An 18,749-nucleotide genomic window follows, 5' to 3' on the forward strand; every position below is an offset into this window, starting at 1 on the left:
TTTTAATATGGAATTTGGGAATACATTTTGGTGGAGAGGGCATTTTAAATGAGATTTCAAAGAAGACAAAGGGATGAAAATGGATACAATGAATAAGATAACATAATATATCAAGAGCAGCCAGGAAAATGGGTAAGATGGCCTATCTGAAGGAGGTAGAGGAGAAATAGTTTTTTTTTAAAAGGAAGCTTTGTCCTTTGTTCACCCCCAGTAATTCAGCAGCACACACTAGACTGTCTCACTCTATAATTTATATGTATTTCTATCATTCTATAGATTCTATAGATATAATTCAAAAATCATTCTATAATTTTATGACTCCCTATTATTTATCCAAAACATTAACTATAATTTTTAAATGGCTATTTGATGTTAATTTTAGTTCTATAATCTTTAAATGTAATCTCTATAGTTCACATTTTTCTAGATGGTCACAAATTCAAAAGATAATAAAGCTGAAAAGGATTTTTTTTTTTTTTTGAGACAGAGTCTTGCTCCCTTGCCAAGGCTGGAGTGCAATGGCACCATCTCGGCTCACTGCAACCTCCACCTCCCGGGTTCAAGCAATTCGCCTGCCTCAGCCTCCCGAGTAGCTGGGATTACAGGCACCTGCCACCATGCCCAGCTAATTTTTGTATTTTTAGTAGAGACAGGGTTTCACCATGTTGGCCAGGCTGGTCTCAAACTCCTGACCTTAGGTAATCCTCCCACCTCGGCCTCCCAAAGTGCTAGGATTACAGGCATGAGCCACTGTGCCAGGCCCTGAAAAGGAATTTTAAGTTAAATTTTTGCTTTATAGATGAAGAATCCAGTGATCAAATGATTTCCTCATAATTGTAGAGTGGCAGACTTAAGAACTTGTAGAACTCATATCCTAATACTGAATGTTATTTGTTACTTTAAAAGATAAAATAATCAAGAAAACAACAAAAATGAGTCCAGTGTTACTCTTGTGGTTGTTTTGTGAGTATTCTGTGTCAGAAGCAAGGTGAATGATGCCTATAAGATTGTAAATATACATATATATATAAAAGATTGTATATAATATAAATAGAATAAACATAGAATTAATTACTAACCCCTAAAATGTCTAACTGAGGAGTCACCAATTCAAGCTTGGGTGTGTTTAGGACAAATAAAAGGAAGCCCTACCCCATAGAGTAGGGATTAAGCTGATGGAACTCTTTACCCAACAGGAGGTAGAAGAAGTTGGAAATAAAAACAGATTTTAAATGGCTTACAAAAATTAATGACTGGCCCATCACACAGTTAATAAGAAAAAAATAGTATGTGTGGGTCATGTTATGCATGTTTGAAGTTGACATCAAAGAAGTCCTTGCTTTGCCAACTCTGCCAAAGACAGATGGCACGTGGCCATGATGCACCGTGGCAATTCTTGCTTCTGTTTGTAAAACTCTCCAAAGGCTGTGTTTTGGAAGTCATGAGAAATTGCTACATTCCTGGGTTGTGAATAGAAGATGGACATTCAAGGAACCAATCTCTATCTGTATATTAACCAAGACAACTATATCTAACATTTTATTCCCAAACAGGAGCATAAGGGACATTTCCACATTCTAACTTTACATGAAGACTCAGGACTTTGAAAGCCCATGAGAAAGTTTTCATAAGGATTTATCCACAATTTCTTCTTTGGTTTGCTCAGATGTGAAGCAGGAAACCTTCCAGACATCCTGAACCTCTGAACTTTTTGTGAATTGCCCATCAACACAGGCAAACATTCACGCAGCAATTCAAAAATCTCTTCTCACTGCATTATAAGCATGTCCTTACATTATTCATATATCAAGAGCATGCCCATTCCCAACCCACAACGGAATGTGAGCCTAATTACACGTTCCTTTGGAATAAGATCTCACCAGCCCAGAAGTGTCAGAAACCCTCTATCACATATATATATATATATATATATATATATATCTTGATTCCAAAATGATCTTCCCAAGCTACCCTAACAGGACCCCTTCAGAATGCTTCCTGCTGACAAGTGAATCTGCTTTTTGCCTTTCACCCAATCTCAGCTCAGCTTTCTCTGGGAAAATATCACAGACCACATCTGACAGTGGTCCAGCTAATTAATGTACTCCAATGTCTAGCAAGCATTTGACAGGAAAAATAATCTATACTGTATTTACTGCAAAATCTTCACCAATGTGACAAAGATGAATGTAAACTTTACATAATCATTTTTCATTTGTTATCCAAAGTTGAAAGTGATTTTCAAATGCTAACTTTAAAATTATGATGAAGAAGATAATAGTTCTGCTTTAAAACTGCCTGGCAATGGAATTTCTATAGTATAATGGTTTAGCAACGAGCTAGAAAAATAAACTCTCTTGCTAATGTAGTAAATGGGCCAGAAATAAACCTCTCAGGGATTTGGGTGATGGGGTGGGTTGAGGGAGGGGCACACAGAGGGGATGGTGGAATTGGATTTCTGGAATAAATGATCTGAAACCCTTAGCACATTATATCTTCAAAAAGCGATGTCTTCCTTTATAAAATGCACATACCACCATCACAATACGAGAGCAACTTAATGTGTACCACGGTAAACACCTACGGCACCCAACTCAGTCTACGGCAGGACACCCAAAAGTTCAATTTCACTTTGGCTGTGGCTGTGCTCCAGGTACATATTTTCTCATGAGCTTTATTTCTTTGTTCTAGAACCATCCTTCCCAATATTCCTTAACATTGAAATTATACATGTTAAATTAATAATTGTTCATTTAACTGATGAGCTGAAACTCACATCCTTCCTTCTGAAAGCTAGAGTGATCTTCTAATAAAAGGTCAGGAATGATCTAATTTACTTGTAATTATTAATTCTTCTGTGACTTTTTTTTTTTTTTTTTTTTTTTGAGACAGAGTCTTGCTGTGTCGCCCAGGCTGGAGTGCTGGAGTACAGTGGCGCCATCTCGGCTCACTGCAAGCTCCGCCTCCCAGGTTCACGCCATTCTCCTGCCTCAGCCTCCTCAGTAGCTGGGATTACAGGCACCCGCCACCATGCCCGGCTAATTTTGTGTGTGTTTTTTAATAGAGATGGGGTTTCACCATGTTAGCCAGGATGGTCTGGATCTCCTAACCTCCTGATCCGCCCGCCTCGGCCTCCCAAAGTGCTGGGATTACAGGCATGAGACACTGCGCCTGGCCTCTTCTGTGACTTCTTAAACACAAATAAAGTCTTGGCATTGGAAAAAGGGAGATCTGAAACAGGACAAGGCAATTAAAAAGTGGGTGGAAGAAGTATAGGAGTAGTGGAGAAAAAAGAAAGGAATGGATTTTCTAAATTTAAAACACTCTTTGCCCTTTCCTGAAATAATGACTTATATTCTTTGAGTTCACAAGAGAGTAATTGGATATGCATGATGCAATGCTGGAATTTTAGGTATTTTGCCTAAAGGTCATTAACAATTAGTACCACTAGGGGAAAAATCATAAAGTTAGTTAGAATAACAACCCTCTCTCAAAGGATAATTAAAACTGGACTTGTAATCTGGTCATAATAAAAATGTATTATGTTTATATTGGCGCCTCGCATGTCAAGAGGAAAACTGACAAACTAGAATATGTCCAACAGGTGGCCATGACTAAATGAAGTCTGAAAAACAAGTTGTATGAGGACCAATGAAGGAACCTACACTGCTTCCTTTGAAGCAGTAAAGACTGCGAAAAAAAAACCATGAAAAACTGTCTTTAGAGAAATCTTTTAACAGGAATGGTACACAGAACAGGGAGTAGATGTTATAAGTGGAGCTACTGATGACAGCGTTAGAGCCAAAGGGTGAAAGGCAGATGTTGAGTCATTCAATAGAAGAGGTGTCTGATCTCTTCCTATCCAATGTAGCAGAATCCATCCCATACTATATCTGAAAGATGACCACTTTGCTTTGACATTTGCAGTGGTACAGAACTCACTATCTCAAGAATACCTTCCTCGGGATGGTAATAAGTGTGAGAAATGCCCTTTCTAGTTCTAAATTTCTTCTCCACAAGACAACTCATTCCATTTCAAACGATTATTAGGTCTATCCATCCCTTAGTCTTCTGTTTGTCAAGCAAAACATCTCCAATTCCTCGCTTCATTATTAATTCAGTATTCTGAACCTTGTACCATTTTAGTCACCAGCTTTGTGGATACTCTTTGGATTGTAGTGTCTGTAACTGACATCCAAATTAAGTGCTCTTGATATGGTCTAACTAGCAACTGACCCCAACCATATTGCTATTTCCAAAACAGAGAAACAAGAAAATCAATTGGCTAATATAACTGAATAAATCCAGGTAAATACATATTTGGCTTTCAATTAGCCAGGGAGTCTGAATTTCTAGAGAATATTGAAGAGACAGCATCAGACAATGCATTTGTCTGATTGCTGACAACTTTTAATTTCCCTGTTCAAGAAAATCAATCAATGTGTGTTAGCTAAATACCTGTTATGTTCAACACTGTGATAGTCATCATTTCATGTGTAACAGAAGTGTAAGGCCAGGTACCCACAATATTTGTGGAGTCAATACTAAGGTACATGAAATAATTTTAGAGTTTTTACAAGATATACATCATTATGTATACTTACATGAAACAGTCTCAAGTTTAGCAGGGAAGACTGGGCCCAGGTGCGCTGAGGAATGCATGTGAAGAGGTAGGGAGGCAGGAAACTTGAAGGATGGTTAGGACTTGTCTATTTGGAATGGAGAGAAAGGCCACAAAGGAGTGCGTGTGTAGGAATAATGAGTAATAAAGGAGGTCAAGGTTAGTAGGAACATGTGTGTGGTTACAAATAGAAATATTTGGATTTGTACCATAACATTTCCATTACAACTTCCTTTCTCCCATTCTAAACATGCTTGGTTTTACAGAAAAAACTTGCAGGACTCGGATTTCCATGGGTATTAGTTTGCACACTAATCCCTGATGAGATATTATGAGGAGCTAAGAGAGTGATGCTAGAATTCTCAAGTGGCAATGGCAAATTTCAGGACTGACTTCGTGGATAACCAATTCTTTTTTTTTTTTAATTCTGAGCATGGGAATTTCAGTTCATCCAGCAGGAGAAATGTTTTTTGATAGGTGTGACTTTTGGTGCATTTTGAATTATGTCATCTTGGGGACAAATGGTCCCAAAAGCAAAGGTCCTAAATGTGTACATCTGATCCAACTCTAAGAACTTTTACTCAGTTGTGATGTCAAAGAATTTCTATTTTAGAGTGGCCTTCTGCAACTGATCCCATCCATATTTCTGTCTCCAAAGCAGAGAAACAAGAAAATCAATTTTCCAATATAACTGAATAAATCCAGGTAAATACATATTTGGCTTTCAATTAGCCAGGGAGTCTGAATTTCTAGAGAATATTGAAGAGACAGCATCAGACAATGCAATTTCCTTTAATAGGGACCATAACCTCAGAGTTGCTGCTCTGTTTTTTAATAGCGTACAATTAACTTTTTTTTTTTTTTTACACCATGCTCTGCTTATAGCTTCTGTGGAAACGTAAACATTATTCAATAGAATAATTTCCTGGAAAATCTTTTGAAAGTGGTCACAGCCTCTGACCTTGCTCTGGTGCCCTAGGTCCACCAGCATGCTGTTTCATTACCTCGGGAAGGTTTGGTGCCCAGAGACAGTCCAAGAGTTAGTGCATAAAGAAAGCTAGGTTCATAAAAGAATTAATATCTGCCTTCTTTCAAGGAGGGAAACTGCCACTTCCAACTATTTTATGCATCTATCACTTCTCTTCTATGTTCATCATTCAACCTTTCAACTGGCCTACCCGGATGATAGGTAAAAATTATAGATTTTTAACTCTTAAGAAATAACTGCCGAAGTCATTTACAAAAGCCTAAATGACTTCTGTAAGACTACAGAGTAAGTAGCAGAGTCAGGACTTAAACTCCACGTTGCAGAAGATGAACCAGGGATGATATTTTTAAAACTTAGCAATGGTGTGACAAAATCACCAAACAGTTAGAATAGAGCCTCTGATTTTACTGGTGTGCCATTAAATACCAGCCCCAACTGGATTACAGTGTATATCAGTACTATTTTAAGGGATAAAGAGAAAAAATGTGCCTCTTATTATCAAGCTATTTAAAGGAGCTAGGTAATAAAATAATTATAATTTACTTTTACTGTTGGTTCTTCCCTTTTTCATCTTTTTGCCTTTTTTTTCCGTTGTCTTTCTTGCTACTAATCCTCTGAAAATTCACCCTCTGTTTGGCAGCCCAGGTCATTGTTATTTGTGCTAAGCTCCTGTATTAGTCTGTTATCATATTGCCATTAAAAAACCACTTACGGCCAGGCGAGGTGGCTCATGTCTGCAATCCTAGCACTTTGGGAGGCCGAGGCAGGCAGATCACTTGAGGTCAGGGGTTCAAGACCCGCCTGGCCAACATGGTGGAACCCCGTCTCTACTAAAAGTACAAAAATTAGCCGGAAATCGCTTGAACCCAGGAGGTGAAGGTTGCAGTGGGCCGAGATCGTGCCACTACACTCCAGCCTGGGCAACAGAACAAGAGTCTGTCTCCAAAAAAAAAAGCACAACTACTTGAGACTGGGTGATTTACACAGAAATGACACTTAATTGATTCACAGTTCCATAGGCTGTACAGGAAGCACAGGTGGGGAGGCCTCAGGAAACTTACACTCATGGTGGAAGGCAAAGCAGGCACATCTTACATGGCCACAGAAGGAGGAAGCGAGCAAAGGTGGAGATGCTACACACTTTTCAACCACCAGATCTCATGAGAACAAACTCACGATCACGAGAACAGCAAGGGGGAAATTTGCCTTCATGATCCATTCACCTCCCACTGTGCCCCTCCTCTAATCCTGGGGATTATAATTCCACATGAGATTTGGGCAGGGACACAAATCCAAACCATATAAGCTCCATTCTGAATTCAAGTGTATGTTGGTCTTGCCAAAATTATCAAAACCTTCTCCGTAAATACCACTTTCAAGCCTTGTAGGTTAAGCCCTGATTATGTTTGTAAAAGTAACTTGATCTACACGTCTACAGTTGTTCTCTAATTTGCTTTATCCAAGTGGAAAAAAACACATACAATATTTTAGGCCTTGATTTTCATCATGAAATTTTAAAAATCTAAAATTGTCTCTTCACTGTGTTATTTCAAAATCATGAGATATCCTTTCATTGCTTCTATTGATAAGGTTGTTTGTAACTCAAAATCATAATTGGTAGATCAACACAATAAAATTATGAGATAGAAATATATATTTGATTATTATTGCTATTGGTTAGAGCCTTTACTATGACATATAGTAACGTGATCACAGAAATGACAAGCCCTAAAACTTCTTGCTTTTTGGTTAAACACTTTATGATTAAACATTTCAATCTTTAAACTTTCTAACAGTATCTTGAAATTGTGTATCTCATTTTAACATTTGTAAGCCACTGAGACAAATGACTTTCTGCCGTGCTTCCTGGACTTTTTTCTTGCATGGACTTACGGATAAAGGTAGTCTCATCCCTAATGAACACATGAGGCCACAAGAATTTCTCTGTTTGTTTGTTTGTTTGTTTTTGATACAGGGTCTTGCTCTGTCACTCAGGCTGGAGTACAGTGATAGGAACAAAGCTCACTGCAGCCTCAGAGTCCTGGACTCAAGCCATACTCCCACCTCAGCCTCCTGAGTAGCTGAGACCTAGGAGCACTCACCACTTCCAGCTAATTTTTTGTAGAGACAGGATCTTAAACTCCTGGGTTCAAGCAGACTGCCCACCTCAGTCTCCCAAAGTGCTGTGATTACAGGAGTCAGCCACCATGCTTGGACAATTTCTCCTCTTGAATCATCTACAGTCCCTGTAAAGTCTCAAGAAAAGTGTGTGGAGCATCTATAATGTGCTAAGTCACTTAGGAACAAAGACATATGAAACACATCCCCAATTTTTGTCTCTAAGCTTTCAAGATGGGTGAAACTTTATGTTTGAAGTGTCATGTTTTACGCTAAGCACAATGAGAGATATGAGGAATGGGAAGACTTGGTCTTACAGGTCAAAGATGTGAAGTGTACAAAACATGCTCTCATGAGACAATTAGAAAAACAAGTCAGTGTGATTGAGAGAAACATGGTGGGAAATGGTATAGAGGCTCCTGGAGGTAAGGACAGAGTCACTGTTACATGTTTGGGGTATTTTGCTGAAGCATCGCAGAGGCAGCGTTGTCCTCGTCAACAGGAGATGGGGCGGGAGGAAAGGACAGCAGAGGACTGGAACCAAAGCAACCCAGGGTCCAGGTGACAGATCTCCCCTATTGGTAAAATGTGATTCATGTGGTAGCACCTCACTGAGAGCTGCAGTATCTTTAACTTTCTCTCTCAGGCTTTTACACCTGGTGAACATCTAGAATAATTGCCACAGAAAATACATCTATGACATTTAATAACTGAGTGTTCAAGAGAAGGCAAAGCCTGGACACCAAGTAAGCCAGGTCCCCCTGAGGCAAACTCCAGAAGCTTTCCCGGGCCGTGAAACCAGCCAAGGAAGGCAAAATTCACGCACCCTCCAAAAGACGTTTGTGTTCCCATGCATGTTCTCTGCCCTGAGATAGCTTAGAACACGGCTCTACCAACTACTTTTCATTTCCATTAACCTATTCCTGATTCTTTGATTCAAGGAAACTTGCCATCCTTAGCTCTTTGGATTATTTATGAGGTCTGATTTATAATACAAAATTATACAGTGTACCGTAGTTAAAACCTTGAAGGAAAAAATGCATTTTGTATTTCTTCTTTTTGGAGAGGCCCAAACACCCCTCCCCAGGGTTGGAGAGTGGAGGTAAGGTAATGGAACTCCCTCTCAGGCCTCTGAATATGGAGAAATTGAAAAGAATGGAATGGGGTTGGGGGAAGGAGGTATTAAGCAAACAAATGACTTATTTTTAATCCAGAGTTACCCATTTGGAGAGAGATACAGGGTTACATCCTAACAGTTCCTTTTTTAAAAATAAGTCATAAGTATGCTTATGCCCTAACAAGTTAGTGAATTTTTCCATTAAAATTAAAATTAAATAGAAGGCCATGGTAAATTACCCATTTCATTTCTCCTTCCAGATTTAAAAAAAAAAAAAAAAGAGGCACTTTGTCACTTCTTACTGTGAGTGCACTTCAGCCTTAATACATGCATTTATGTCAAGGGGGCCATTTACACTGTTGCCTGCTGGAGTTTTTCTTCTTTCAACTTAGTAGGGAATATTTGTGATCTTTATTACCCCAAATAAATCTACAAAATGCCTTTTGCTTGAGGCCTTTTATTTTAATTTCAGATAAATAAATCACGTTAGGTTCCTGGCTGTCATATTAAGATAAGCATGGATCTAAAAAATAACAAAAGTGTGTTTTAAGCTAAATGTCTTTAAATAGTAGTAAATTTCTCTGGGTGACCCCCAAATCGTATTGATGTTGGGATATTTTTTGGTACTTTTGGAGTGCTTCTTGAAGAATATAAACCTGTTTAAACTAGAAGCGGAGTTTTTAAGTCATGTATGGGCCTACTTGTGCAGTATTATTCAAATCCAAGCTCCTTGCGGTGGCAGTAAATCTATCTTTTAATTACGAATATTTCCCCGGTTACATTAGGGATCAATTTTATATCTTTGTTGGTTAATAGTGACTCCATCTATACAGCGGTTTATTTATTAACTATAAAGATCCTAGTCCTGAATTTCTCATCATCCTCTGTACTGTTAGAGCTTAAAGTCTTAAAGACAATTCAAATTCAATGTATTCCATTACTGACTCTTCATCAGCCCTCACTCTAATTCCGCTCCTAATCAAGCCTTCGTTCAAAATGCCACCTCCTCTGGGAAGCCTTCTTTGGACTTCTGCAGGACAGAGTCTCCTAAAATATGTTTTATAGAACCCCCTCCATCCCTCAAAGCCCCAGTGGAATAATCTTGATAAATGTGAAATGTTTCTTGCAAACAAGGTTTAGAGTGAAGAGGAAGGGATAAACTCCCAAGGTTAGGACCTAAATATGTGTTCTCTGATGGATTAAAGAACAGTGGGCAGATTTGATAAGAAACAGGAAATCACAGATAGAAAGTGAGTACAGAGTTTTACCCTGACCCTTTTTGTGTCTCCTTGCCCCAGAAAACCTGGATTCAAATTCTAGGCATCCCCTAATTGGACACATGCATATCACATACAGGTCACTTAAGTAAACTATAATGAAGATCGATCCTAAGGTGCCAGGTGAGATCTTCTGGGTGATCTGGTTCAATCAAACCAGATGCCTTTCTGGACTTAGTTCTACTAAACCCTGTTGTTGCTGGAAAAAAGGTTCTTGGAAGACAGTGATGTTGTTTCATCAGGGGCTTCATGGTTATGAGAAGAAGCCTGAACACTCCCTTGCTTCTCTAAAGTAGGACCAGCAGTCTATAATAAGTATCCTTTGGTGGACAGCTTATCCCATAGCTCTCCCTACCACTGTTCAGGAATAACATAACCATTGAAGCATGTGGCAATACCCAATTTCGAGAGCCCTGGTTTCATCTCCCTTGTGCTGGACAGAGAGCATAGCTGAGAGGCCAGACTCTCATCTTGGCAGGGGTCTGGGACTGTCCGCATCTCTGAAACAACTCCTGGTGGGTAATTGGGGAGTGACATTTGATGGGTTTCCAGGGTGGCTCTGGGGTCTGCACTTGGCTGAGAATACAGCTATGATTTAGAAATTCATCCCAAGGGTTGAGAACAGGGAAAGATAATGTGAGGCACGCTAGCCCTGGTCTCCTTTGACCTCAGCAGGGTGAATCAGGGATGCAGAACAGGAAACCATGTGCTGTTATTGAGTTGGCATAGCGTGATGTTTTGCTTTCAGAGCTTTTATTGCTATTACAGCGCACTGAGCTCTCTCTTTGTTTGCTACACATTCTCTCCCCAAGAGACAGCCTCTTTTTCTCTTGAGGGATTTAAAAAACAAATCATAGTTCTTATTTTATTCAGGGTCCACCATTAAGAATTCATGCAGAGCAATTTTACTTGTTGCCAATTAAGAGCTCCCAGTGGAGGTCTATGATTACAGTGAAGGCAACCTGTTTAATACTTGGCGTCTCCTTAGTCTACATAAATTAACCCCATGAGGATAGAGGCATGCTAATTCTTAAGATGCCTGGATGATAGGATTCTAAGATCCAGGATACACAGAAAGTACATCTTCAAGAGGCTCTGGGCCTGACTGCTCAGAGAGCATGTCGGCTTTTGCTTCTTACCTGTATTTTACAACTACAAGATAATGTCTAGATAACATTTTAGCAAAGAATATTTCTTCCTCAAGGATAGAATAATGGCATGTGGCCTCCCAGCAAGCAGTTTCTCTCTCTCAATTTAGAGCTGGAGGGAACTTTAGAGGCACCAGGACCATTAACCTCTAGCTAAAAATGTATAGATATATCAAAATTATGGAGAGCATGAATGAGCATTCTGAGCATGGATCATTTTATTTCAATGTTCACTCTACTTAGTTAAGACATATTTGAATCATAAGGAGAATGAAAGCAAAGTTGTTACCCAATGTTTTCCCATTTCTATTGTTAGAATAAGAATCACATGCAAGCCAGAAACGAAAGGTAAAATTCCATTTTAAAAAGCTTGGATATGTAAAAGTAATTATCATTTTTTTGCTAGAAGGGATGAGCCTTACAGGATCTTCTTCTAACTAGGGACTATACATGCTTTAAAATTTAGTCTTTTACTCCCCCTGGAGATGTAGGAAACCATCAGTTCCCCTGCCTCGGGAAGCAAGAGTTAAGTCTTTTACTTGGGCAAACAGTTTGTAATCAGTAGTTTAGATTCTTGGAAGTTTGTACTGAGGCTTTGACTTCCCCTCAGGAAATTAGTGAGGAACTTGGGATTGAGGTTTCTACAGGTTGACTTTCCCCTTTTACCAACAACCCAGACTCTTTTCCCCTTTTACCAACAACTCATTGCTAGATGCCCTTAAGTCACCCAGCCCAGTACCAGTGAAGCAGGTGGTACAAGTCATATGTATTCTATATTTGGATAGCAGTTAGACAGATCACCACTTCCCTCGATATGTTCCTTGCAACCTTAGAGTAGATGCTCTAAGACAGATAGGATTTGGAGTTTTATTTTTAAAGTAAAAAATGAAATTTTATATCCAATATTTGCATATATGCAGCACATGTTAGCAGGATTAATGGCTCTGAGAAATTCTACAATTAAAACAAAATGATTAAGCCTTGGTTTTACCTAAAATTTTTAAAATTTATTTGACCATGGAGTACCTTCATTTTCCTTAAAATATCTATGACATAGTGACGCAGAGTATTGGTGTTCCTTGGAATATACTCAGGAAAATGCTTGCATAGATTATTTAGACCACTGATGCTCAACTGGGAGAGGAGATGACTTTGTCCCTTAGGGAATCCTTGAAATATGCCCAGAGACATTTTTGTTGTCACAACTGATGGATACTACTTGCAGGTGGTGTAGAAGCCAGGGATCATCCTAAACATCCTCCCTTATGATGAAGAACTGTCTGGCCTCAAATGTTGACAGTGCCTTGGTTGAGAAACCCTAGTGCAGATATAGCTTGTTCAAATGAGGCTTAGGTGATCTGGAATCTGTGGTTGGAGCTGGCACTCTGCATTCAGTAGATTTTGTCATTTGATTTTGATCATGCAGACCTACTTACTCATTCTTCGTTACCTTAAGGCTTTTGATAAAACTGTCACCAATTTGACTTATGAACACTTGAAATAAAGATGCTAACAGTCCTTTCCTGAAACAAACCCCTCTTTGCCTGGGGACCAGACCAATTGCCCTTATAACACTAATAAATTAGCCACAAGATTAGAAATTAAGGTTCAGGAGTCACGCAGCCAGAGGCCACAAGATTCCTCACATCCCCAGTTGCTCCTGTGGGTAACATCATTATGATAAAACCAAAGATTGGTATTTGAGGTGTTTTTCAGACCCTGCATTCTCGTGGATCAACTGGCACCACCCAGAACGGTGAACTGGCTCATCAGGTCTTGCAGCCTCCACCCAGGAACTGACTCAGCGCAAGAAGACAGCTTCGACTCCCTATGAATTCCTCCCGACACAACCAATCAGCACTCTCAGCACTCCCCATTCTCTAACATCCCCACTCCCACCACCAAACTATCTTTTAAAAACTATGGCCTCTGAATCTCGGAGGAGGCTGATTTGGGTAGTAGTAAAACTCCAGTCTCCCATTAACACAAAAAGAAAGAATATCTGAAGTGAATACTTTGACATTATCTAGTTGAGCTACTGGCAAGTTGTTAGATTGTTACATTAGTTATTTCTACTCATAGGTTCTTTGAAGCTTTGTATGACATATGTATTATGTAGCTGTATCATTGCATAATATTTAAGTTTTATTTAAAAACATGTGTTTTATAAACGCAATATAGTATTCCAGACACTGTTTCATAATCTCAGTGCTGAGTAATCTTAAATACTAGCTATATTAATACCTTCTTTTCACAGATAAGAAAACTCCGTTTCAGAGATGTTATCCAGCAGCTGGTTTATGCAGGCCAGGTAAGAGTCCAAGTCCCCAAAACCTCCAGTCTTGTTTTCTTCCTATTGTACAGTATTATGCTGCTCTCACTTTTTTATATATAATTTTACATTTGTGGCTTGAAAGTAATTTCAATGCCATAAGCACTCATAAATTCAATTTGTATTTTCCACCTGTCTGTTTATTCTAAACTCTTAATATGAGGCCGCAAATGGATAAAGATTTTTTATCACTTGTTAGGAGAGACATTTTCAGCACTTTTTTCTTATGTTTCTTGTCACAAATATATTTAGCCAAATCAGAAATAGCAACAAATGATATAAAAAAGTTCTTTTTTTGCTAATATTAACTTTTCACATTAGAACAAATAAAAGTACAGGAAATTATGGTTGTGTTTCAACCTGAACTAGTATACAGGTTGTCGCAGTGTGTGTGTGTGTGTGTGTGTGTGTGTGTGTGTGTGTATGTGTATGTGTGTTTTTTAAATCAAGCAGGGAGATACAGAGCAGATTAAACTCACCCCGACTTGTACTCAAGTCTTAGACTAAGTTCTAGATTCTGACTCCATTCTCTTCTTTAGATGAATTCTCAGTTTTCCTCTTTAGAAAGGATTTGTTGCTATCAAAAAGACAATTGAGCTTTTAAAGGACTGCTCATTGCTAGACAGTTATTTATGAACTCCATAAATTCCTTTGCAACTTGTAAACCCAGAGATAGATTATAGGTCTATTTCAGCAGAATATTAGACAGGACCCCAAAATAACCAGTTATCTCAAGAGTGTTATTGCAATATATTTTTGTGTCACAGCAGATGGTTATGCTATAAGAACAAACTAAAGTCGGTTGAAGACTAGCAGCCCCCTCCATGAAGGAAAGGAAACTTTTTAATCTTTGCGCTTAGTCCTGTATTATTTATCCAAGTCTTATTCATCAAGTGGCAACAAGAGTATGCCTTGTTTCAAGCATGCTTCTGATCAGTCCTCAAAGGTGGTAACCATAAATTAATCCTGACCACAATTATTATTGGAAGATCTAGATATTCAGAACTTGACTCTAAGTTATAAGTTAGCTCCAGTATAAATGGAAGGCCGTCAGGTAACATTAGCAGCAATGACAAATAGCCCACTCCATGACAATGGTAGCAGCCACAAATCAAAAGCATATAAAATCAGAGAAGGAGCCTATACTGATTTATGGGAGCATTTGTTTAACTTCAGGCAATCTGGTTGTGCTTGTGAACATGACATGCTATTCCTATGATCCCCTGTATATCATAGATTCTATTCTAACTTATGAACAAGCATTTAAAAATTTAATAACAACCAGAAAGGATTTCCTGCATTGTTCACTGTCACTCACATATTCTTCTCTAAAAACAATTTGGCTACAGTTGTTGTTATGATACTGTAATAACCGTCATAAAACCTGTCACTTTAAGTCAGTGAAGTCAGGATCTGTTGGCAAAAATGTAATCAAAAGTAGTTTCATGATTCAATAAATAGTATATAAATCTGTTATTATTGGGGTTCATTTTCTTTCAATACCACCCATTTCCATCTTCTCACTGGAATTATTCTGATTATCCAGGTGTCATTATTACCTTCTATTGTTATTTAAATGGAGCATTTTTATTAGATCCTCTGGCACTATATATAAGGCTTTGCTTCCTCAGCAGTAATAATTCCATTTCTGAAGGAAAATGGAAGTAACTGTACACAAAATTCTAAGCTCTCACTTTATGTTAACTCCATGCATGAAATGGAATTTTAATTTAATCATATCTGAGAAGACCTAGGTTTTTATTAGCTACCTCAAGAAAGTGAGAAAAATAGCCCTTACCACGCAGGTTTTTTTGGTTCACAGAGCCCACGAAACCATTCATCTATAATAATGCGTGTAAGATACACTTACTAACTAAATTAAACTCTAAATTTCTTTCATCAGATGGCATTCATTATTTTTTATGAATTTCTCTTTTGGAAGATGGGAAAAATAAAATGCTCTATATAAATAGTTGAAATAAAACATTACATCAGTTATACAGTTTTAAAAATATACTTTCCAAGAGATCTATGGAAGATATAATTAAAAGGATACAACCATACATATATTATTGTTGATTTAATTAATACTTTGGTTCACAAAAGAAAACTATCAGAATCAGGTTATAGTTCTCAAAGACAAATCTAGCAAATATTTCATCAATTACATAAAATTAACTGGTGTGCATCATAATGCATGTATACATATGTAACAAACCTGCACGTTGTGCACATGTACCCTAGAACTTAAAGTATAATTTAAAAATAAATCAATAAATAAATAAAAATTAACTGGTGTGTCCATTAGTGTCAAACAGACTTCATTGCATTTCTATTGTATCCTACCAGCAGTTTTTCTATGTATAGAAATAGAATATTCTATATTACTATAATCAGAGGTCTGTCTTCTGGTATAAAAACGAATATATGAATATGAGAAATTAAAATATATAGCACTTCACCCAAGACCTAGAACACCTGAAATAAGATAAATTTTGAGGTTATTAGAATTTTTACAGTGATGCAACAAGAACAGGCAACCCGGCCTGGTGAGGAGCCCCATGGTGATGGATTTGGATGAGGTCTAGCAAGAAAACAAGAGAGTTAATAAATATTTACCTGCCATCTCTGTGTACAGAGAGAGCACTCTCCCCATGCTGCAGGGAGATGAAAAGAAATAAAGGGGCCAGGCCCGGTGGCTCAAACCTGTAATCTCAGCACTTTGGGAGTCCAAGGCAGGTGGATCACCTGAGGTCAGGAGTTCGAGACCAGCCTGGCCAACATGGTGAAACACTGTCTCTACTAAAAATACAAAAAAAATTAGCAGGGCGTGGTGGTGGGCACCTGTAATCCCAGCTAGATGGGAGGCTGAGGCAGGAGAACTGCTTGAACCAGGGAGGTGGAGGTTGCAGTGAGCCAAGATCCTGCCATAGCACTCCAGCCTGGGCAACATGAATATCTCTGTCTCAATAATTAATAAATAATTAAATAAATAAATAAATGACTTTAGGGGCTTACTGAGGGTTGGTGAGACAAATGTACTTAATAAAACAATTTCGGTACAATGTGAGGCATCATGTAATTAAGCACCAGTATATTTATTTCAAAAAGTAAGAGCTACAGGAACTTCAAAAAAGAAATTTACGTTCTATAGTAGCACCTACAAAAAACATAATGGCATGTGCCCTAAAAACCTAAATAATAATATTACAACCATCTTTGCCACTCTCAATTCCTAAGAGGCCCCAAGGAATAAATAACTTGAGAATATGACTTCTGTGATATTAATCTACCATTTCTAATATGCATGCAGAAATATTCTCAGACATTTTCCTTACCTAGTGTCAGAACCCTCCATGTAGAATAAAAACTAAATATTGGATAGCTGTACAACAGCATTATGAAAATATTCTCCTTCAATATGAAGAGAAGCAGGACTTTGAAGCAGCAATGTTCTACTTTTTAACTAGAGAAAAACTTAAATAAATCTTGAAGCAAGCAAGGATCAAATAATTTGGGCTCTAGCTTCCACATTCCAACTTTGCCATTCCAAGATGATAGTTTCTTAGAAACTAACAGTTTGTGGCGAGACAAGGACTTAGTATATATTCTGTAGTCTAACTGAAATATTTTAGATCAACAAAGCTATAAAGGATGCTACCTGAGCAAGCAAATAACAACATGAATTGAACTCACCTCCAGAGACTCCTGTGTTGCTCCTCGAGCTGGGTCAGCAAATGCTCAATGTATTTATTGGAGTCCATGTATTCCTGCACAAGCAGACAAGGACAGATGAAAACTCACTACGACAGTCCCCGCCACCCTAAGACTCTGACTTTATCTCTACAGGGAGTATTTTTGACAACATTATCCCTAGTTCCCTTCCGGTTCTAGAATTCTCTGCTTCTATGACTTACAATCATATGTAAATACTATTTTTTCATATCCTATGATAGTTTTGTAAACAAATCACAGAAGAGAACTGTCATTACACTGAGTCAGCATTACAATCCTCTTATTCACAGAAAAAAGGCCTCAATTTCATAGTCATCTAAACTGGAGTCTGTGTTCTACTATATATAAATGTTTCTCCCAATCATAGAAAAAGAAAATAGACAAAACGGTTCTTGATTTTACTGGTCTTATGACAGTCATGTTCCAGCAAAAGTAATGTTTTCAAACTATATAGAATGTTTTATATAAATATAATATATACCCATATTCACTGGGCACTTGTATACACTAATGGACATGTCCATTTTTCTTCAACTCCATATATACACACAAAACGGTATATTTGCTTTTTTTTATTCTTAAACATAAATCTTTGGCTTCTAAAAAGACCTGAAAGGTATGGTGTATTCTGCTCTATAGAAATGTATATGTAAATTTATTTCTCTAAATCAAACTATTTTCCTGAAACGTATCTGAAAAAAAATTAAAGAATTCATGTGTCACATGAGAAGCAGAAACATCCATAGGTGATTACAATGGATTTAATTTGCGATTTCTGCATATGAGGCTTATATGCAATGGTGTTTCCTTTGCTAACCTGGAGCAAATACAACCTATACAAATTCTTTTATATTGTTTTCCTCAGAATCTGGTATTTTATTCCCTTTCTGTTTAGAGGTCTACCCTGCAGGCCTCTGCGTCTACATTATAGCAGCCTTCGATGGAACAGTATGCAATGATTTCAATGTTAAGGCACCCATGAAAGCTACTGTTCCATTTCCATAGATTTGAAATAAACAGGGAACTTTGATTAACAGTGACATTTTTCTTTCAGAAATATAGGTTTCTTATGAAATGCTATACATAATGCACTGCTCTTATAGAAATATTCACTATAATAAGGTGAAGGGCTGGGAGAAAGACAGGAGTTGATCCCATATAATGGAAAGGTACCAGTCCTGATTTCTTTTGATCCTAGATCTACCCATGTGGCCTTGAAAAGCCTTTTTTACCTTCCCAAAATGTTTGTTAGACTAGACGGTATATACTAAGTCCTTGTCTAGCTAAAAACTGTTATGATTCTAAGATACCGTAATTCTGTTATAGATAATTAGCTAAGAAGTTTTATGCTTATTTAATAAACATTTATTTTCAGGTGACTACTGAAAAGTTATTTAAACAAGAACACTGGGA

General features: G+C 37.8%; 1 protein-coding gene across 4 annotated transcripts in view; it reads right to left on the bottom strand.

The window, feature by feature from the left end:
* Positions 1 to 18,749, bottom strand: part of NCKAP5 (NCK associated protein 5) — a 1,005,982-nt gene that overhangs the window by 614,835 nt on the left and 372,398 nt on the right. For all 4 annotated transcript variants that reach the window (XM_063630959.1, XM_055260746.2, XM_055260747.2 and 1 more), the window contains one exon: positions 17,298 to 17,371. In XM_063630959.1, the coding sequence (XP_063487029.1) occupies positions 17,298 to 17,371 (74 nt within the window). The remainder of the gene's footprint in view (positions 1 to 17,297; positions 17,372 to 18,749) is intronic.

The sequence above is a fragment of the Symphalangus syndactylus genome, chromosome 22 (assembly GCF_028878055.3).
Source record: "Symphalangus syndactylus isolate Jambi chromosome 22, NHGRI_mSymSyn1-v2.1_pri, whole genome shotgun sequence".
NCBI lineage: Eukaryota > Metazoa > Chordata > Mammalia > Primates > Hylobatidae > Symphalangus > Symphalangus syndactylus.